The 19,230-nt window shown below is 45.4% G+C and overlaps 1 protein-coding gene across 7 annotated transcripts in view; it reads left to right on the top strand.

Moving 5' to 3' along the window:
• ZKSCAN5 (zinc finger with KRAB and SCAN domains 5) overlaps positions 1–18,852 on the top strand; it is a 46,158-nt gene extending 27,306 nt beyond the window's left edge. Inside the window, exons 1-7 of one of the 7 annotated variants that reach the window (XM_055561969.1) lie at positions 2,303–2,581; positions 3,833–4,350; positions 9,444–9,582; positions 11,964–12,046; positions 12,274–12,409; positions 15,112–15,720; positions 16,526–18,852. In XM_055561969.1, coding sequence (XP_055417944.1) covers positions 3,937–4,350; positions 9,444–9,582; positions 11,964–12,046; positions 12,274–12,409; positions 15,112–15,720; positions 16,526–17,643 — 2,499 coding nt within the window. In that variant the 5' untranslated portion in view covers positions 2,303–2,581; positions 3,833–3,936 and the 3' untranslated portion in view covers positions 17,644–18,852. Of the gene's footprint in view, positions 2,685–3,043; positions 3,572–3,829; positions 4,351–9,443; positions 9,583–11,963; positions 12,047–12,273; positions 12,410–15,111; positions 15,721–16,525 lie in introns of those variants that run through there. The other 6 variants (XM_055561966.1, XM_055561964.1, XM_055561968.1 and 3 more) reach the window with 6 other exon arrangements.
• Positions 18,853–19,230: the final 378 nt, after the last annotated feature.

Here is a 19,230-nt window from a genome sequence, read left to right as displayed (position 1 = left end):
AAGCTTAAAATATAAACTTTAAAAATTATTTCCAAATTATTTCCTGTGCAAAAGCACAGGTAGTCAATTCCTACTTTAGGTTTTAGCAGTTGTAGTGGCTGTACTAGTCTGTTGTGATCTGTTTTGATTGGACATTAATAGGACATGAAACAGGCAAAGGCAGATTTTTTCAGGATTATTTTTTATGTTGAACGTGAAAGTGTTAGTCGCTCAGTCCATGTAAATATAATCAAATATCTTGAGAGCTTGTCAAATATCTTATATAATGCACACATATGCATATATACTACACCAGTGTGTGAGCTAAGTCACTTCAGTCCTGTCTGACTCTGTGACCCCATAGACTGTAGCCTGCCAGGCTCCTCCATCCATAGAATTCTCCAGGCAAGAATATTGGAGTGGGTTGCCAGTTTCTTCTCCAGGGGATCTTCTCCACCCAGGGATTGAACTCGGGTCTCTTGCATGGTAGGAAGATTCTTTACCATCTGAACCACCAGGGAAGCCCAATTTTTATGTTAAAAATCACTTAAAGAGAAAAAAATTCACTACTCTCAAGGCTCATCTTTGTCATTTTACAAATCTGGAGCAACATGTGATAATTTAATGAGATAACTTGTTGAATGTTTACATCTCATCTCCCTAGGTGGTTTGAAAGTCTCTGGAGGGCAGAAATTTTACACAAGTCTACTTCTTCATCTGTGTGGGAATGCTATCATGATCTGGCAGGAAGTCAAAAGTTCTTTTTTGCAGGACAAGGCTTTGACTAGGATCAGGTTATCAAGGATGGTAAGGGAATTAGAACAATGCAAATTCACAAATAAAACTCTATGGCACAGGCAAATCTAGCTCCAGAAAACATCCATCTATGTAACTAGTAACAGAATCCAGAAGAGAATATTATGTACTATGAAGACAGTACAAGCATTTTTCATCTTCTCCCAGAGAAAGGAGATGTATTAATAGGTCTTCTTTCCTGTTGATTACCAGTTTGGCTCCACTAGTTTCAGTGTCTGGGTTGTATGACTGGTTTCTTATCATGATTTAGTGATTTGCTTAGCTCTTTCCTCCCTTTCTCCTGTAATGTAACTTTTGTCTTCACTTGCAGAACATCAAGTGCTTTCATCTGCTCCCACTGATATCACTGAATGATATATTTTTGTGTTCCCAATGCCTTTTCTGGTGCTTTTTTCATAGAAGTTAACTGAAGAAATGTCTCATCTTTTAAAAAAATAATTCAGTGCAAGTAAATAAAGTGAGAAAAGGAAAAAAAGTAGGGATAAATAAGATGGAGCCAGGGATAGGACAGGATTAGAACTTACCCACTGTACACTCCTGTATACTGACAAAAGATAGCTCATAGTTCTGCTTTGAGAAACCTCAGCAGCCAATTCAAGAAGAAAACAAGATCAGTTACATGAGCAAACTATTATAATGGCTTAGGAGAAATCCAGCTATTCTTAGTATCAAGAGGGAAGAGAAATTTATAGTCATAAGAGTCGCAAAGAGTCGGACACGACTGAAGCAACTTAGTACTCAAGCACGCCTCCACCCTATATAAGATGCTTTAAAACAATATACCTCTGACCCTCTTTCCACGTTTTGCTTTGAGTGCTCCCGGTTTGCTAACTTTTTAGTATGTACACAATAAACTTTCACTAATTACTACTCAGCGATTCAATGGTTTCACGTCTTTGTTTGTTTGGTTTTTTTTTTTTTTTTTGGCCGGAACTTTTTACGATTCTAAATATAAAAAGTGAAACCATAAAAATACATTGCACAAACCGCAGTGTCAATTTAAGCTTCTCCAGCTATAGATCTCTTTGAGGATAGTAGGAATTTTTTGCATTTTTTCGTTCATAAGGTAGACCAGGGCACGAGCAAGCCATTCTCAAAATCCCATCTCGGATTTGAGTGAAAATTCACAACGTACTATATAAAAATAAAACTCCTGGGAGTATCGAAGGATTTGCTGTTGTTCAGTCGCTTAAGTCGTATCCGGTTCTTTGCGACCCCATGGACTGCAAGTCAGGTTTCCTTGTCCTTCACATCTCCTGGAGTTTGCTCAAACTCACGTCCGTTGAGTCCGTGATGCCATCCAACCATCTCGTCCTCTGTCGTCCCCTTCTCCTGCCTTCAGGAGGATATATGCCTTCTAATTCAGAGTGGAGTCGGTGAGCCTCATTCACTTCGTGACTTGTAAGACAAAGACTCTTGTCCTGTCTGTCGAGTAACTTCGCAAATGGATACAAAATGAGACTAAAGATAGGACCCCTCTTGGCTAGAGAAGCCCTGAAAACACCGCTCAAGAACTTCTCAAGAACGCGACGCGGACCTTCCGCCTTCTCTCCGCAGCCAGGAGGCGAGTCTCCAGACACACTCAGGCCTCCACTAGGGCCTCTGAAGAAACACCTCCCTGCTTCCCCGCACCGTGAGACTGAGGCTGAGAAGAGAGCCGCTGCCCTATTGGCTAGAGGGCGTGGCCCGCGCGGTGCTTCCTGGGAATTGTAGTCCCCGGAGCCGCGGGGGCTCGGGTCTGACGTTGGGTGTTTCCGCCGGCTGAGCTGACCGCTGCAGTAAGGAGGTGGGTGTGTCTGGAGACGGGGTGAGGGGAGTGGCGAGTGGATTCGGGTGTAGAAACCGAAGGGTCCATTAAAGAGAAGTGAAGGTTGCCGTCTCGCACAAAGGTACGGACCTATTTCGAACCGCGGGGAAGAGCGCCGGGGGTGAGGGAGCGCAAGTTCCACGGCCAGACACTAGCAACTGTGGCCAAGCAAGGGCTTTGGACACCTAAGTCCCCGCCTCTGCCCCTACTCCAAGGAAAGGGGCGGACTCGGACTGCTTAAACGGCTGTGGCGTTGAGTAGGGGCAGAGAGGGGCTGTGTTTCCCACCCGGCTCTAGCGTTGAAGTATCTGCGTCTGGGTGGGCGGGGAACGGCCGAGTTGCTGGAGGTTGGACTGGGACCCATCTCCCAGCCGATTGGCCCACAGCCCTTCCGGGGGCGGGTCTTAGGGCGGAGCCTGGGGCGGGCACTTTCCTCCTGTGGCGAGGCAAGGACCTCCGGGATTCCTAGAGAGGACTCGGAAGTGCTTCGTGGGGTGCGGGGGTGGGATTTCTGGCTCTACTCCGCTGGTCAGGAACGCTTGGACATGCTTACTTCCGGCGAGGAAGTGTTGCGAAGTGTCGGCTTCGGCTTTTCTCCCCGTCTGTAAGAAGAAACCCGTCTTTCCCCACCCTTGGCTGCGGGCGCTTGGTCTTCCAGGAGAGCTCCCAGGGACGGGGGCCTTGAGCAAAAGGAATGGCCTTTGTGTCCAGTTGAGGGTCCTGTCCCTAACCTTGACCAGGCTGGTTTCCGTGGCTCGGGGTCAGGGGCGATGTTGCGCAATCTAGGTGCAAAATCTGTACCTAAAACCCTGGTTCTCTTCGGGACCCATGAAATCTCCCGTTGGTCAATCAAGCTCTTATGGCTTGAGGGACAAGACCAACTTTGACCACTGTAACGTTTTTGACCTGTGTTCCGACTTAAGTTTGGCTTGTGGTAGAGAGAAGGAGCGGCTGCGTCTGGACTAGTTAGTAAGTCGTCCTACTATTTATATGAAATATAATGTTCTTCACCACTAAAATTGTATTTGATGAAGCCATAGGTCAGATTTTTATTGCTCTCCTGTACACTTTTTAAATATTAGAAATATTCTGTGTTGATCATTTTGTGGGTGGAGTGATGGCGGTTTTGTAGTACACGTTGTAGTCAGTTACTCTGCTGTATGGTCATCTTTAGGATAGATGACCTCTTTGTCATCTCTTTGGTAATAACGATTTCCAATATATCAGTAGGTTGCATAGAAATGAAAGTGTCCTTCAGAAGATCTCAGAGAGCAGAGAAACGGATTCGATTATTGTAACCCAGTTTACCTGGAGCGAGATCCCGCTGAGTTGGAATGATAATGACAGGATCTGGGGAAGTTATAGACCTAGACCCTCCCTCGGAGATTTCACCAGAGCAAGAAGACCTTCTGATAGTGAAGGTGGAAGAAGAAGATTGCACCTGGATGCAGGAGTACAGTCCGCCGGTGTTCGAGACTTTTTACCAGCGCTTCAAGCACTTCCAGTACCACGAGGCGTCAGGCCCCCGGGAGGCCCTCAGCCAGCTCCGGGTGCTCTGTTGTGAGTGGCTGCGGCCGGAGCTACACACCAAGGAGCAGATCCTGGAGCTACTGGTGCTCGAGCAGTTCCTGACCATCCTGCCTGAAGAGTTCCAGACCTGGGTGAGAGAGCATCACCCGGAAAGCGGAGAGGAGGCTGTGGCCGTGGTAGAAAATATACAAAGAGAACTAGAGGAACGTCAGCAACAGGTGAGTGAAAGAGGAGGCCTTAGACCAATGAGGAAGGAGAGGAAGAGAGTTCAGGAGCAGCTGAGCAGGGGTGAGGTCTTGAGCGCCCTGGTGCTTCATTCATATTCTTTTGTTCTCCTGGGATTAGGTCCACTGTGGAGATTTCCTGCCACTCCAGCAAAGAGAAGCAGTATCCATGTGTTAATCTGGAGAAGAGTCTGCGATTTTGTTTGTTTTAAATTACCCTGTTTGTTTTTTGAGTGACATGATACAAAATTCAAAAAGTGCATAAGGTTGTAATGAAAAGTAAGTGCCCCTCCCACCCCTAATTCCCCAGCTGCCTGAATTCTCACCAGAGGCAACCATTGTCCCATGATATTTGTCTGTCCTTACAGAGGTACACTGTATTCTGTATATTGTTAGCGTCTATGTGTATGATGTTTTAAAAAAAAACACAAATGTTTTTTACATCACCTTGTACTCTGCCTCTTGCTTTTTTTTCTTTTTAAAATGTATTTCCTGCTCTTTAAAAACTTTTTTGTTTGACTGTGTTGGGTCTTCACCGGAGCACACGGGATCTTTTAGTTGTGCATGGACTCTAGTTGTGTGGTGTGGGCTCCAGATAGTGTGGGCTTAAGTAGTTGTGCCCGGTCTTAGTTGCTCCTTGGCATGTGGGATCTTAGTTCCCGGACAAGGGATTGAACCCATGTCCCTTGCATTGCATGACAGGTTCTTTAACCACTGGACTACCAGGGAAGTCCCAGCTTTTTTTCTTATAGTGTATCTTGGCTTGTTCTATGTCAGTGCATAGAGTGCTGCCTCACTCTTTGAAACTGCATTGTGTTCCATTGTATGGACGTACAATAATTTAAGGCTATTTAAGTTGTTCCTTTAGATTGTCTCTGAATCTTTAACAAACTTTGCTGCCACGAATATCCTTTCCATCCATCATTAGTTGTAGAATCAAAACTGAGAAGTCAGTTGTTGGCTCAGAGGCCGTACGCATTTGTAGTTTGGATAGTTGTTGACAGATTGCCCTCTGGAGAGGTTATACCAATTTATATCCCCAGCAGCCATGTATCAGAGAAGTTTTTTGCTCAAAGCCTGGTATCACAGTGTTATCCAACTTTGAGATTGTCGCCAATCTGAAAGACGCAGTATTCCATTTGCAAGTGTAACATGCATTTTTTTCTTACTATGAGTGAGCTTGATCGCTGTACATATTTTAAAAGGCTGTGCATATACCCTTTTTTGTGAACTCTGTTTATATTCACCTATTAGAAAAAGCAAGCACTGGATCTGCCATCTGAGTTGCAAGAGTTATTTCCTCCTTTTGTTGTTTGTCATTACTTATGGAGATTTTTTTGCTTTGCTGGTTTTTCTTTTTCCTTTTTATGCAGTTTAAATCTTTTAATTTATGATTTCTGGATTTTGTACCATAGTTAGAAAGGCTGTCTCTGCTACAGTATTATAAGAAACCTTTCTCATTGTTTCTTCTCCATTGTATGTTATTGTTTTTGTTTGACCCTTTGACATGATCGATCTTTCTGGAATTCATTTTTCAGTGGTGTGTTTGCGGTGTTTATAGCTCGGTTTTTTTTTCCAGATGTCTATCAAGTTGTCCCAGCAAGCAGTCCCCTTTTTTCCTTGTCTGATTGAAATGTCATCTTTATTAAATACCAAATTTTTCCATGTATTTGGGTCCATTTCTGTTCTTTTTATTTTATTTTATTGTCTTACTGTCTGTTCACATATCAGTATTTTAATTATTTGAGCTCTGCAAAGTGTTTTGGTATTCAATAGGTCTGCTCTTCTCCCTTCCAAATTTTTTTCCCCAATGTTTTCTTTTTTCCATGTGAACTTTAGAATACTTACCTTCTACCACCCCAAAAATCCTGTTGATATTTTTGTTGGGATGGCCTGAAATCAGATGTTCATTTAAGGGAGGATCTGTATCTTTACATTGTTCTTCTTCTCTTCCTTTGTCATTTCTTACCCTTTCTTACTCATTTATCACCTGACTTTCTACTTCCCTCCTGTTGGTAGGCCCACATTCTCTGAAACTTTAATTTTTCTTTTTTGATAGCAAAGAAACAAAAATTATGGGATCCTAGGTCTATGAGTTTGAAGCCAGAGAAGCTGCCTCATTCTTCATAGCCATTGTCCTTCATTGTACGGGACCAGCCTCATTCTTCTTCTCTTCTGGGTCAGGGTGTTCCAGAACCTTCAGGTGTCAGTGTTCCAGAGCATCCTCAGGTTCTTCAGATCGTGGGCTGGCTCACCCCACGAGGCAAGGGGGCAGCAAAGGGGGCTACAGTAGACCCTCTGCCAGACCCTGCAGCTGAACTGAATGTTTGTCTTGCAGACAGGAGTGTTTGAATCTTTTTATTGCTTCTGTTAGGACAAGAAGTAAAGATTCTTGGTGCCATTTGGTTATTCCTTTGGTGCCTGAAATGGTAAAGAGTCTGCCTGCAGTGCAGGAAACCTGGGTTCAGTCCCTGGGTTGGGAAGATCCCCTGGAGAAGGGAATGGCTACCCACTCCAGTATTCTTGCCTGGAGAATGCCATGGACAGAGGATCCTGGTAGGCTACAGTCCATGGGGTCTTTAAGAGTCAGACAAGACTGAGTAAGTAACACTAACTCAAGACTGAGTTAGTAACACTAACACTAACTGACTTGCGGACAAACTTTACCCTACTCTTTTATAGTAATAAATATTCAAAAGCCTAGTTTAAAGCAAAAAGCATTTTTATTTATTTTTAAAATACTTATTTGGCTGTGCTGGGTCTTAGCTGTGGCATGTGATATCTTTAATTGTGGCATGTGGGGTCTAGTTCCCTGACCTGGGCTCAAACCCGGGCCCTGCATGCTGGGAGTGCAGAATCGTAGCCTCTGGACCACCAGCGAAGTCCCCCAAGAGCGTTTTTAAATGGAGGATTTACAGCAGGTATTACACATCGACCTCTGTCATTGCAACATGCACCCCATCTGTGAAAGGAACACTCAGATCATTTCTGGGTGGGAATCAGGGATTTGAGGCCCAGAGGTGTGGGTTTTCCTAAGAGCCTGCTCAGCTCACTGTGTTTGCCTTTGTCCCTTCCTGCCCTTTGTATCCCTGACATTGCTCCTCATCTTTATCTCCAGGTAGTTCTTGTCTCTGGCAAGCCTTTTCCCAGGCTGTATCCTCTGTCCCTCCTCCTGGGTTTCTCTGTCCGCTTCTCAGGGGACCTCTGGGGCTACTTCGCTTCTCTGGTCCCCAGGTACCGTTTGACCTACTTGGCATTTTCTTCACTTGCCTGAGCAGGTCCGAAAGGAGACACACACTTCCATGCAGAGTCATATTTGCCACAACTGTGTGGCAGCCGTCTCTTTTTTTTTTTCCCCTTTCTTTTTTTTTTTAAACTCTGCTTGTCCTCTCTGTCTTGGAGCAGCCTTTTTTTTTTCTGGCTTTGCAGCATGTAGGATTTTAGTTCCCTGACCAGGGGGCGAACCCTCACCCCTGCATCGGAAGTGCAGAATCTTAACCACTGGACCCCCAGGGAAGTCCCTAGCCACTCTTAATGTAATTCCTGTGCTGTGTTTTGTCAGGACCAGGAGGGTTAAAATTGAAAGTGCTTTTGAAACATAAGGGAAGGTGAGAGGCGGGGAGAGCAATTCTATCTCAAAACAGGATCTGATTACCTGCTTCGATGCCATTGAGCTAGTACTTTCCAGAAGAGACAGATTGTAGAGATACACACCAGTCATGCACTAGCCCCAGTCTTGGCATTTGTCTGTCCCACTTGAACCTGGTCTTCTGGGTCTCTGAGTGTGATTGTTGAGTCCTGTGTTGATCTTTCCAAGCTCATTTCTCTTTTTTTTTCCCACTTGACTAAACTTGGCCAACTCTGGCTTTGGGCCTGACAGTCTTTGAGTATGTCACTCTATCTGCCTGGGTCACTCCTCACTTTTCTCCTGGCTGACTTCTTTCATCCTCCAAGTGTTGCCTTCAGTGACACCTCCTCAGAAAAGCCTTCGTTGGCTGCCCAGTCTAACATAGGTCTCATCTGTTCTGCCTCACGGCATCACATTCTTCTCCTTTCTGACATGTAACACAGCTTATAATTTTGTATTTATTTGTGTGTCAGTGTATTTAATGGAAGTTGTCTTCAACTAGACATAGGCCATGTTTATTCAGCCACTGTGTAATTAGTCCCGGATGGTTGTAGACACACAGGTAATACTTGGGCAAGGAATGAATGAAAGAATAATGTGAACTTGCTGGGCTCTTTCTTCAGTTCAGTTAACTTTAGTCGCTTAGTTGTGTCCGACTCTTTGCGACCCCCTGGACTGCAGCACTCCAGCCCTCCCTGTCTATCACCAACTCTGAGTTTACTCAGACTCACGTCCATTGAGTCAGTGATGACATCCAACCATCTCATCCTCTGTCGTCCCCTTCTCCTCCTGCCTTCAGTCTTTCCTAGCATCAGGGTCTTTTCAAATGAATCAGTTCTTCACATCAGGTGGCCAAAGTATTGGAGTTTCAGCTTCAACATTAGTCCTTCCAATGAATATTCAGGACTGATCTCCTTGAGAATGGACTGGTTGGATCTCCTTGCAGTCCAAGGGACTCTCAAGAGTCTGCTCCAACATCACAGTTCAAAAGCATCGATTCTTAGGCATTCAGCTTTCTTTATATGTATGGATATAGTCATATCCATACATGACTACTGGAAAAATAGCCTTCACTAGACAGACCTTTGTTGGCAAAGTAATGTCTCTGCTTTTGAATATGCTGTCTAAGTTGGTCATAACTTTTCTTCCAAGGAGTAAGTGTCTTTTAATTTCATGGCTGCAGTCACCATCTGCAGTGATTTTGGAGCCCCCCAAAATAAAGTCTGTCACTCTTTCCACTGTTTCCCCATCTATTTCTCATGAAGTGATGGGACCAGATGCCCTGATCTTAGTTTTCTGAATGTTGAGCTTTAAGCCAACTTTTTCACTGACCTCTTTCACTTTCATCAAGAGGCTCTTTAGTTCTTCGCTTTCTGCCATAAGGGTGGTGTCATCTGTATATCTGACTCTTTCTTAGCCCTTCCTATAACGTGCTGATTAATGTGGTTGTGATTGGCAGATTGTGGCGTGTCCTGAAGGGCTTCCTCCGAAGAGTGTGCCACCTGGAGCCGGGCCCGAGTCCTTCAGTCACCAGCTTCTGCCTGTGGATCCCCAGGCCGAACATGAGCCACAGGAGTGTCATCTTCTGGAGGAAGACGGTTAGAATCTGGGCTTCCGTGGGATGGGTGTGGGCATCCTGGCTGTGTGGGTAAGCTGTTTTGTAGCGAGAGACCTAGGTCTGGGCAGCCTCTCCGCAGTTAGCATCATCTGGAGGTTGGGAAGGGTGGGGGCGGGGAATCGAGTCCTTGGTCAGCTTGGAGGCCGGCTAGGAGCTGTACTAATATCCAGGGCCATGTGAAACCTATATTGCGGCTGAAGACAAGTCTAAGTACAGGTACTGTTAAAAGATCTAGAAGTCTTTTATGAAAGTATCATTGTGGTTTTGCAATGGTTTTCCAACTCTCCCTCATTCATTTTGTTGTCCTAAGGCTCATGTTGACAAAGCCCTCCAGTCCTAACTGCACTTCTGGCTGTTGGGCCATTCATGTGAAACCTGATTTTAAGCTGTGTTTCACAAGGACCTTTAGAGCATCTGACCTCTCTTTCTCTCCTTCAATCCCTCTCACCCTCACCTCATTGTTACTAACCTCTATGAGACACGTCAAGGAGGAAAAGTGCATACCTAGTATCTCATTTATGAGGATATATGTCCACAAGTCTGTCATCTCTAATCAGAATCTCTTGATATGGGATAGAGTTTCTTTCTTTTTTTATTTGGCCTAGCCCTGCTGCCTATGGGATCCTTGTACTCCAACCAGGGATTGAACCCATGTCCCCTGCATTGGAAACACAGAGTTTTAACCACTGGACCATCAAGGAAGTCCCTGGATATATTTTAGAATTTAGAATTTTTAAGATTTAGTAAGATGATCTGATTTATGTACCATCCGGATTGGAGGTGGGACCCCATATTGATTGTGTTGTTTAGTTGCTAAGTCATGTCCAACTCTTTTGTGTTGCTTCTCTTTTCTGCCCTATTGGCCAGACCCAGCCAGTTTGCTTATTCCAACAGAAAATACTGGATTGGGTGGTTGGTTTGACGCTCTGGGGCAGGCTGCACCCTCATGCCTTTGATAGCACTGAGGGCTAGTTTTCTGTCCCTGGGACTCATTTGAGCTTGAGAGGGCCAAGGTCATTTTCTTAAAAGCTAGAAACAGTGGGTTTCACAGGAACTTCAAAAAATATGAGTGGACTTATTTAGGATGTAGTTATTCTAATTATTCCAGTTATATTGGAAAGTAGTCTATATTCATAATTACTGCTTCAGTATAGACTATGTTTATCCCTTTCTTTCACGTCTCATTTTGACTCTAGCCACACTGCTGGGTTCAGATCCATCTCTGTTTCTGGCTTTCATCTCTAACCATTGTCTCCTCTTTTTTGGGTCTTTGCTCATCTTCCTAGTCCTTGGACACAAGCAGGCTCCATATGCATATATTAATACATCTCTAGGACCTGGGACACCACAGGAAGGTCTGAGTCAACAGGTGAAAGGTTGATAGCATGTGGATCTGTCCAGGTCAGGGTGCACGAGGCAGGTCCGGATGCACCATGAATCTCAGACAAAGGAGCAGCAGAGGTGACCGCAGAGGGTCAGATGGTCACCAGGATCTAGAGACCAGACCCTCCAGGCATTGCACGTGTGGGTCACTGTACTGGGAAGGCACCTCTATCCCACCTCGGTCCATCCCACCCCTCCTTCCAGAGTCACTTCCTGCTGAAAGGCTTTCCTGCTGCTCCCACCTCCTGCTGTCCACTCTGCAGATGCCCCCGCTCTGTTCCTTCTGGAACTTGGGTGAACCTTGAGGATAATGCTCTCTGCCCTGTGCTGGCAGTAAGGCTTCCAGTCAGCCCTGCCCATCAGACAGTGAGGTTTCGGAAGGCAAGATTTACTTTATCTGCCTGTTCTCATAACACACAGAGTAGACTTACTTGTAGACCAACTAGGACGCAAACTAGTCGGCTGTCTATAAACCAACCACAGTCATGTTTTGAAGGGAGTGTGGACTAAGGCCTTGCTGATGATCCACGTGTGGTCCCAAGAGCGGCAGTGCCAGCATCACCTTCTGGCTAGTTAGAAATGCACAATATGGGGAACACCCCGTTACCCTTGAGGCAGAATCTGCCCTGTGCCAAGACCCCCAGGTGATGTGTTTGCACCTTAGAGCTCGAGAAGCCCTGGGCTCTTGGCGGTGCTTCAGCTTCATGGAAGATGTGGGCCTGTGGAGATTCTTTGAGGTGACGAGGTCTGACCTTGGCAGGGCAGAGAGCATCCTTTCTAGGGGAATAGTCCCATCCCCAGTCAGCAGCGGGACTATCTACACTCTATCCAGAGTGTAGAACGTCGTGACGGCCAAGCAGAAGAATGTGGCCTCAGTGCCACAGGGCACCATGGTGGTTTCTTGAGAAAAAGCAGAACATGATGGAAGTCGGAACCGGGCAGAGATTCTCACAGACTCCTCTTTTTCTCCCCTCTCAGCGCTTCCTGCTCTCCAAGTTTCCTCCCTTCCCCTGAAGGACAGCCAGGAGCTGACAGCCTCTCTCCTCTCCACTGGGTCCCAGGTAAGCCGGCGTCCCTGTGCCCATGTCAAGGGACCACGTCGGTTCTTGGGCATGTAGCTGCCTTAAGCCTGACTGTATCAGGGTTCTATCTCTTTAACCAGAGACGGGGCTCGTCTGGGTTTGTGGTCACTGTCTTTTCCTGTTCTGCTCCCCCCACCCTCCGTGAAGCACAGTCCCTCCCCTCCGAGCCTAGGGAATAGGGATTTAGTGGCGATCTCGTGTTTCAGAAGTTGGTGAAAATTGAAGATGTGGCTGACGTGGCTGTGTCCTTCATCCTGGAAGAATGGGGACATTTGGACCAGTCTCAGAAGTCCCTGTATAGGAATGACCGGAAGGAGAATTATGGGAGTATGACTTCCATGGGTAAGAATGATTTCATTTGTGTGGTGTAGGACATCTTCATTTTGTTATCCATAAAGAGTATTTCTAGCATGTCCAATAAAAGCATGCCTGTTATATTTATTTATTTAAATTTTATTTTATATCGGATATAGTTGGTTAACAGTGTCGTGTTAGTTTCGGGTGTACAGCACAGTGGTTGTTATACACGTACGTATGTAATTGCTATGACTTTGGTTATTTTGTTTTTCTGTGAGAGTAAATCAGCTTTCTCCATTTCTCTCTCTCTTTTTTTTTCTTATTCAGCTTATTCTGATTATTTCCATCATAGTAAGAGTATGATTGGAGTAGGAAATGGCAACCCACTCCAGTATTCTTGTCTGGAAGATTCCATGGACAGAGGAGCCTGGCGGGCTACAGTCCATGGGGTTGTAAAGAATTGGACATGACGGAGCATGCCAGGAGAACAATGGAGAACTGATAGTGCTTTGGGGATAGTATTTGCAATTGGGCAAATATTATGTTTAGCTTAAAACTACAAAATTGGATCTTAATAGATTTGTAGTAGTGATCATTCTCTGTTCCTTGACAAATTGAGTCCTTGTTAACTGAGTAATTCTCATTTGAGGAGCATCTCAGACTTTGCTGAATAACCGTTTGGTGAAGTAGTTATTAGAATTTTTCAGTAGCATTCTTCTTTTTCTTCCCCCTCATGTATGGTTGGCTAGTTCACTCCATTGGGCTTCCTTGATGGCTCAGACGGTACAGAATCTGCCTGCAGTGCCAGAGACCTGGGTTCGATCCCTGGGTCGGGAAGATGCCCTGGAGGAGGGTGTGGCAACCCACTCCAGTAGTCTTGCCTGGAGAATCCCCATGGACAGAGGAGCCTGGTGGGCTACAGTCCACAGGGTCGCAAAGAGTTGGACATGACTGAGCAACTAAGCACAGCACAGCACATGCATGGATGGCTAATTCACTCCATTGCTATTCTCAGATCACTCGTACCTGTGTTACATTTGCCTTGGCATCTGCATTTCACATGTCTTATCCCTTCTTGAATTTTGTGCCCCAGATGAGATTTTCAACCTATTTCTAAGTTAATGATCTTGGAAACTAATATTTGGCTGTGCTGCCTGGAGCAATTATAGAAAACCTCAGCACTATGGTAAATATTTTGAAGCTTATGGCTTGTAGCCTCTTTTGAATGAATTCTTTTGGAAGAGTGACTGTCAGGCACGCTGGTGGACTTTAGATGGAATCCATCCACTATAAGCCCAAATTTCTTTTGAAAAGCATTATCCCAGTTTACATTGTCTGAGGGTTTAGTGCACTCACAGGCTTTTATTTAAAAAGGAACATTTCCTACTGCTCTTTCAGATTTTCTATTTCCTTTATTACTATTGATACATATTTGTATTTTCTTTGAGTTATTTGCACATGCCCTCTGCTTACTTGTCTATTGCGATCTTAGTGGTAGTCTCAAGGAATTGGTTATGTAGTATAAATATATTCGATGCAAATTTCTTTCGTTCCCTACTTTTAAAATTAATTTCTTGGTCTAATTTAAGTCAGTATTGTTTTATCTTTTTCAATCACTTTATAGGTATTTAATGGGTTTCAGAGTTGCAGAACTTGGCACACTTCTTCTGCATATTATTTTCCAAGCTGTTTTGAATTCCTTTTTTTTTTTTTAGTTAGTTAATTCATTCATTGTTTGGCTGTGCTGGGTCTTCATTGCCACGTAGGCTTTTCTCTAGTTGCTGCTCTCCAGTTGTGTGTGGGCTTCTCACTGCAGTAGCTTCTCTCATTGCAGAGCACGGGCTCGAGGGCACAGGCTCAATAGCCTGTGGGATGTGGGATCTTCCTGGACCAGGATCAAACATTTTGATGTAGCTGTTGAGAAGAATGAGTAGGAAACTAGCCAACCTTAGAAACACAGGATGCCAGACAGGGTGCCAGGAAGGTTTTATATAATGTTTAAAAACAATTTTTCTCTTTACAAAAAATCTTTTTAGAAAGTTCTCAATGGGCTATGATCTATCTCTCTAGCCTTTAAAGAAACATTCCTATTTTTGTTAACCACTGAAAGTTTATCTTTACAGACTCTATTAAATTCCCATGTTTTGAGTGAAATACGTGTTGCTGATCCAGTTACACAGGGAATGGACTGCAGCCTTTTAAGTGTTTCTTTCATCAACGACCACCTAACGGTGACCCAGCTCTCAACAATCGTAGGGCCTCTCCGGGTGTAGAAAGAATGCTTTTTTCCCTTGAGACTGATTCACACCAAACTGAGATTCTTTGGGGACTGAAAAAGCTAGAGAGATCCTTTTTCTTCTCCAGGCTGTGAATGAATAGGAAGGGGAAGGTGAGGACTGGGTTAGCAACATCACCCAGCATCAGATTTTACTGAGAATAGTTAGCACAGGTGTTCACAAACAGCTACTGGACGGAAGTCCTGTACCAAGAGGAAGTCATTGTCCTTAAATGAAATGACTGCTCTTCCAATCTCATCCCATTGATCCATTCCTGCTGGCTCTGTCTTCCCTTTCCTACCTCAGTTTCCAACTTCACTGATCCTCATCCCATGTCTGTATTGTGAAGTCATTTTGCAGATGGCTTTACAAAGTTGTGCCTTGCTTGCACTTGTTGGTTTCATGTAGTTTTCCTCTATTCCTGAATGCAGGGAGTAAGCTAATGTTTCCATTTTCCCTCTGTCATCTCAGATTATGAGTCCAGAAACGACAACGTGGAACTCACAGTAAAGCAGATTTCTGATGAAGCTGAGTCATCCTGGATGACTTCAGGAGGCCCTGAAAGAATTATTCCCCTGAGTCAAGAGTTTGGAGAAGTTAGTGACCTTCACAGCATGGTAGAAAGGTGGCAGGTCCACCCGCCAGTGGGGAGATCAAGGCAGACCCCTCCCCAGAAGAGAGAGCTCAGGGCCATCACCGACGTGACCCGGAAGCCACCCACCAGCGGCGAGAGGGGGCACAGGTGTAATGACTGCGGGAAGTTCTTCCTGCAGGCCTCCAACTTCATCCAGCACCGGCGAATCCACACGGGCGAGAAGCCCTTCAAGTGTGGCGAGTGTGGGAAGAGCTACAACCAGCGCGTGCACCTCACCCAGCACCAGCGTGTCCACACCGGCGAGAAGCCCTACACGTGCCAGGTGTGCGGCAAGGCCTTCCGCGTCAGCTCCCACCTGGTCCAGCATCACAGCGTGCACAGCGGTGAGCGGCCCTACGGCTGCCCTGAGTGCGGGAAGAGCTTCGGGCGCCACTCGCACCTGATCGAGCACCTCAAGCGCCACTTCAGAGAGAAATCCCAAAGATGTAGGTGTGAGCGGTTGGTCTTCGGAGCATAAACAATGCAGGAAATGTTTTATCAGCTTAGAACCATCGGACAGACGGTGTGGGGATGGTGGCAGTTGTACTAGGCAGGGACGGAGAGGTACCTCTGTTTTATTATCACTTGTACTGTATGGTTTGCTTTTTTAAAATATTTATTTGGCTGCTCTGGGTCTTAGTTGTGCATTTGAACTCTCAGTCTCAGCATGTGGGGTTTAGTTCCATGACCAGGGACTGAATCTGGCCCCCTGCATTGGGAGTGCAGAGTCTTCGCCACTGGACCACCAGGGAACTCCCGACATTTCTTCTGGCTCATTTCTCTTTTTTCCTGGCTCCTAATTGGATATTCTTCCAACTCCATGTCCCCCTCATATGCCTTTGCTTCCCATTCTTCAGGTCTTCATCAGTTCTCACCATCTAGTTGTGTATCTTTGTTCTGTCTCATTCTCTTTCCATGACTCATATTGGGGTGAGGATCCCTTCCACATTTCCTACCGCCTCTCCCATGTCAGAATTCCTTTCTCTCCTCTCTGTGTAATAACGTGTTTGGCTTTTCCCTATAACTATCTGTCCTCAGTCTTTCTCATCACCCTTCCAAGTAAGCTCTCTATTCTTTATCTTGTTCACTGAACAGACACCAAAACACACACATGCTCCCCTCCTCCTATTACATTACTTCTCCATTACTTCTATTACATCATAGTTTCATTTGATTATCCTTTTTCCTGATAGTTTCCTTTTCTTCCATAAAAGGACTGATAACATTTTCATTTCCTCTTGACTTTTGCAGGTGGCAATAGAAGAAGTAAGAATACAAAACTGAATGTTAAGAAGAAAATTTCAGAGTTTTCAGAAGCGGACATGGAACCCACAGGTAGACTCCAAAGAAATGTGTCTCCAGTTCAAGATTTTGGAGAAGGCCACGAGCACCAGGGCAAGTTGGAGAGAAAGCAGGGAATGCCCATGAAAGAGATACTAGGACAGCCCTCTTCAAAGAGGATGAATTTCAGCGAAGTCACCTATGCCCACAAAAAGCCCTCCACTGGAGAGAGACCCCATAAATGTAACGAATGCGGGAAGAGCTTTATTCAGAGCGCACATCTTATCCAGCATCAGCGAATACACACCGGGGAGAAACCATTTAGGTGCGACGAGTGTGGGAAAAGCTACAATCAACGTGTGCACCTGACTCAGCATCAGCGGGTCCACACTGGGGAGAAGCCCTACACCTGCCCCTTGTGTGGGAAAGCCTTTAGAGTGAGGTCCCACCTGGTTCAACATCAGAGTGTGCACAGCGGGGAGAGGCCCTTTAAGTGTAACGAGTGTGGGAAAGGCTTCGGGAGACGTTCACACCTTGCTGGGCATCTGAGGCTCCACTCGAGAGAGAAGTCCCACCAGTGTCATGAATGCGGAGAAGTCTTTTTTCAGTACGTTAGCCTCATTGAACATCAGGTGCTCCACATGGGCCAGAAAAGTGAACAGAATGGTGTTTGCGAGGAAGCATACAGCTGGAACTTAACGGTGATCGAAGATAAGAAGATTGAGTTGCAGGAGCAGCCTTACAAGTGTGACGTGTGTGGCAAAGCCTTTCATTATAGTTCAGACCTCATTCAGCATTACAGAACTCATACTGCAGAGAAAACCTATAAATGTGATCTATGTGGAGAAAGCATTGGCCAGTGTCCCCACATCAAACAACATCCTAAAAGCTATTCCAGCCTGAAAGCCCATCAGTGTAATGAATGTGGCAGAGGCTTTGCTCTGCAGTCACATCTCAATCAACATCAGAGGATCCACACTGGTGAGAAACCCTTTCAGTGTAAAGAATGCGGCATGAGTTTCAGTTGGAGTTGTAGCCTCTTTAAACATCTGAGAAGTCACGAGAGGACAGATCCCATAAAGACCTGAAGTGTCTAGAGGTTCCTATCATAGAACAGCTCTTACACAATTTTAGAGACGCCTTTCTGAAGAGTAACCCTATTCCTATAACTAATGTAGTCACAACCTCAAGCATCTTCTTCAGCGTAGCCATCAAACCTACCAGATACGTTGAGATCCTTCAGTTAGAACTTAGGACACTGGAGCATCCACAGCAAGTACAGATCTGCTTTCCCATTGGGAAATGCTTTCATTTACATCTTCATGTGCAAGAGTCTAGATGAAAGAGAACGATACAGTGGGTGGGGGGAAGCCTTCAGAAGGCACTCATTCTTCACGTGAATCTAAGAACATTGACACTGGGAGAAGCCTCATGAACTCAGTAGAAATAAGCTTCATTTGTAGTTTCTGCATTGACAGCTAATCTATTCAGGGAAGAGCACAGTGAAAGAGAGAAATTTCAGCATGATCTTGGTGTTGGTATCTCAGCAACAAACCTTAGTGGTAATGCCAGCCACCGGAATGCTCCAGGTGTCATTCCCATCTTGAGTATTTTAAAACCTTTGAAAATAAATTGATTTTTAAAGTATTAATATCTGGGCAAAAACGAGGTTCAGAGGCTAGATGGTATGTGTTCTTACTGCCTTATTCAGTCAACAAATTCTCCATGAAACACACTCTACCTTTTTGTTTTGTCTTTGATTCTCCTAGCACCACGGTTAGCTAGTAGAAGAGAAGTTATGTTTGTAAATTCAGGAGAAACTGTTGGTCTGTCACGTCTTAGGGAGAGGGGAGTGGGACCTTTGTGTAATAGAGCTGACAGGCTAGGCTGTGGACTGGTTTTTATTCTGTTACCAAACAAATGAGGGTGGCTTTATCCACAGAAGGAGTTGGACCAAATCGAATTGAGAATTGAGTTGTGGTCCAAGCAGTATGTGTGCCAACTCCCAGTTGCCCTGAGATGGATCTCCCCCATAAGATAGTGGATAAAGAATGAGTTTCAACTTGGGTTGCCACTGGATTTGAAAGTAAACATTCATAGAAGCAGGGAGGTCCTGGTCTGGTACGCCCTGCCTTTCGGAAAGGTCTCAGAAGGAGTGGTGGGGGAAAGATGATGACATGGAAGAGGGTTAACCGGAATCTGTTTGCTAGAGAGATGGTGAGAGGCTTTGGGGCACCGCTGAAGTCCTGCTTCTGCTGATGGCCTGAATTACAATAAACACCTAATGAATACCTGTTCATTGTGTGTGTGTGCACTGGTGCCCAGGCCAGGTCCCCTTTACCAGGCTGCCATACCTGTCTCCCAGCTTCTCTTGAGTGTTGGCCGCCAGGTGCTCACAGCTTGCCCAGTTCTCTGGAGGCTCATGTGAAGAGAGCTGCCCCACCTAGGAGTCAGCTGCCCGCCCCTCCCAGCCAATGACTGGCTGATACAGGGTTCAGTTCAGTTGAGTTCAGTCGCTCAGTCGTGTCCGACTCTTTGCGACCCCCATGAATCACAGCACGCCAGGCCTCCCTGTCCATCACCAACTCCCGGAGTTCACCCAGACTCACGTCCATCGAGTCAGTGATGCCATCCAACAATCTCATCCTCTGTTGTCCCCTTCTCCTCCTGCCCCC

The sequence above is a fragment of the Bubalus kerabau genome, chromosome 23 (genome assembly GCF_029407905.1).
Source record: "Bubalus kerabau isolate K-KA32 ecotype Philippines breed swamp buffalo chromosome 23, PCC_UOA_SB_1v2, whole genome shotgun sequence".
NCBI classification, from domain to species: domain Eukaryota; kingdom Metazoa; phylum Chordata; class Mammalia; order Artiodactyla; family Bovidae; genus Bubalus; species Bubalus kerabau.
This window is presented reverse-complemented; position numbering and strand designations above follow the sequence as displayed.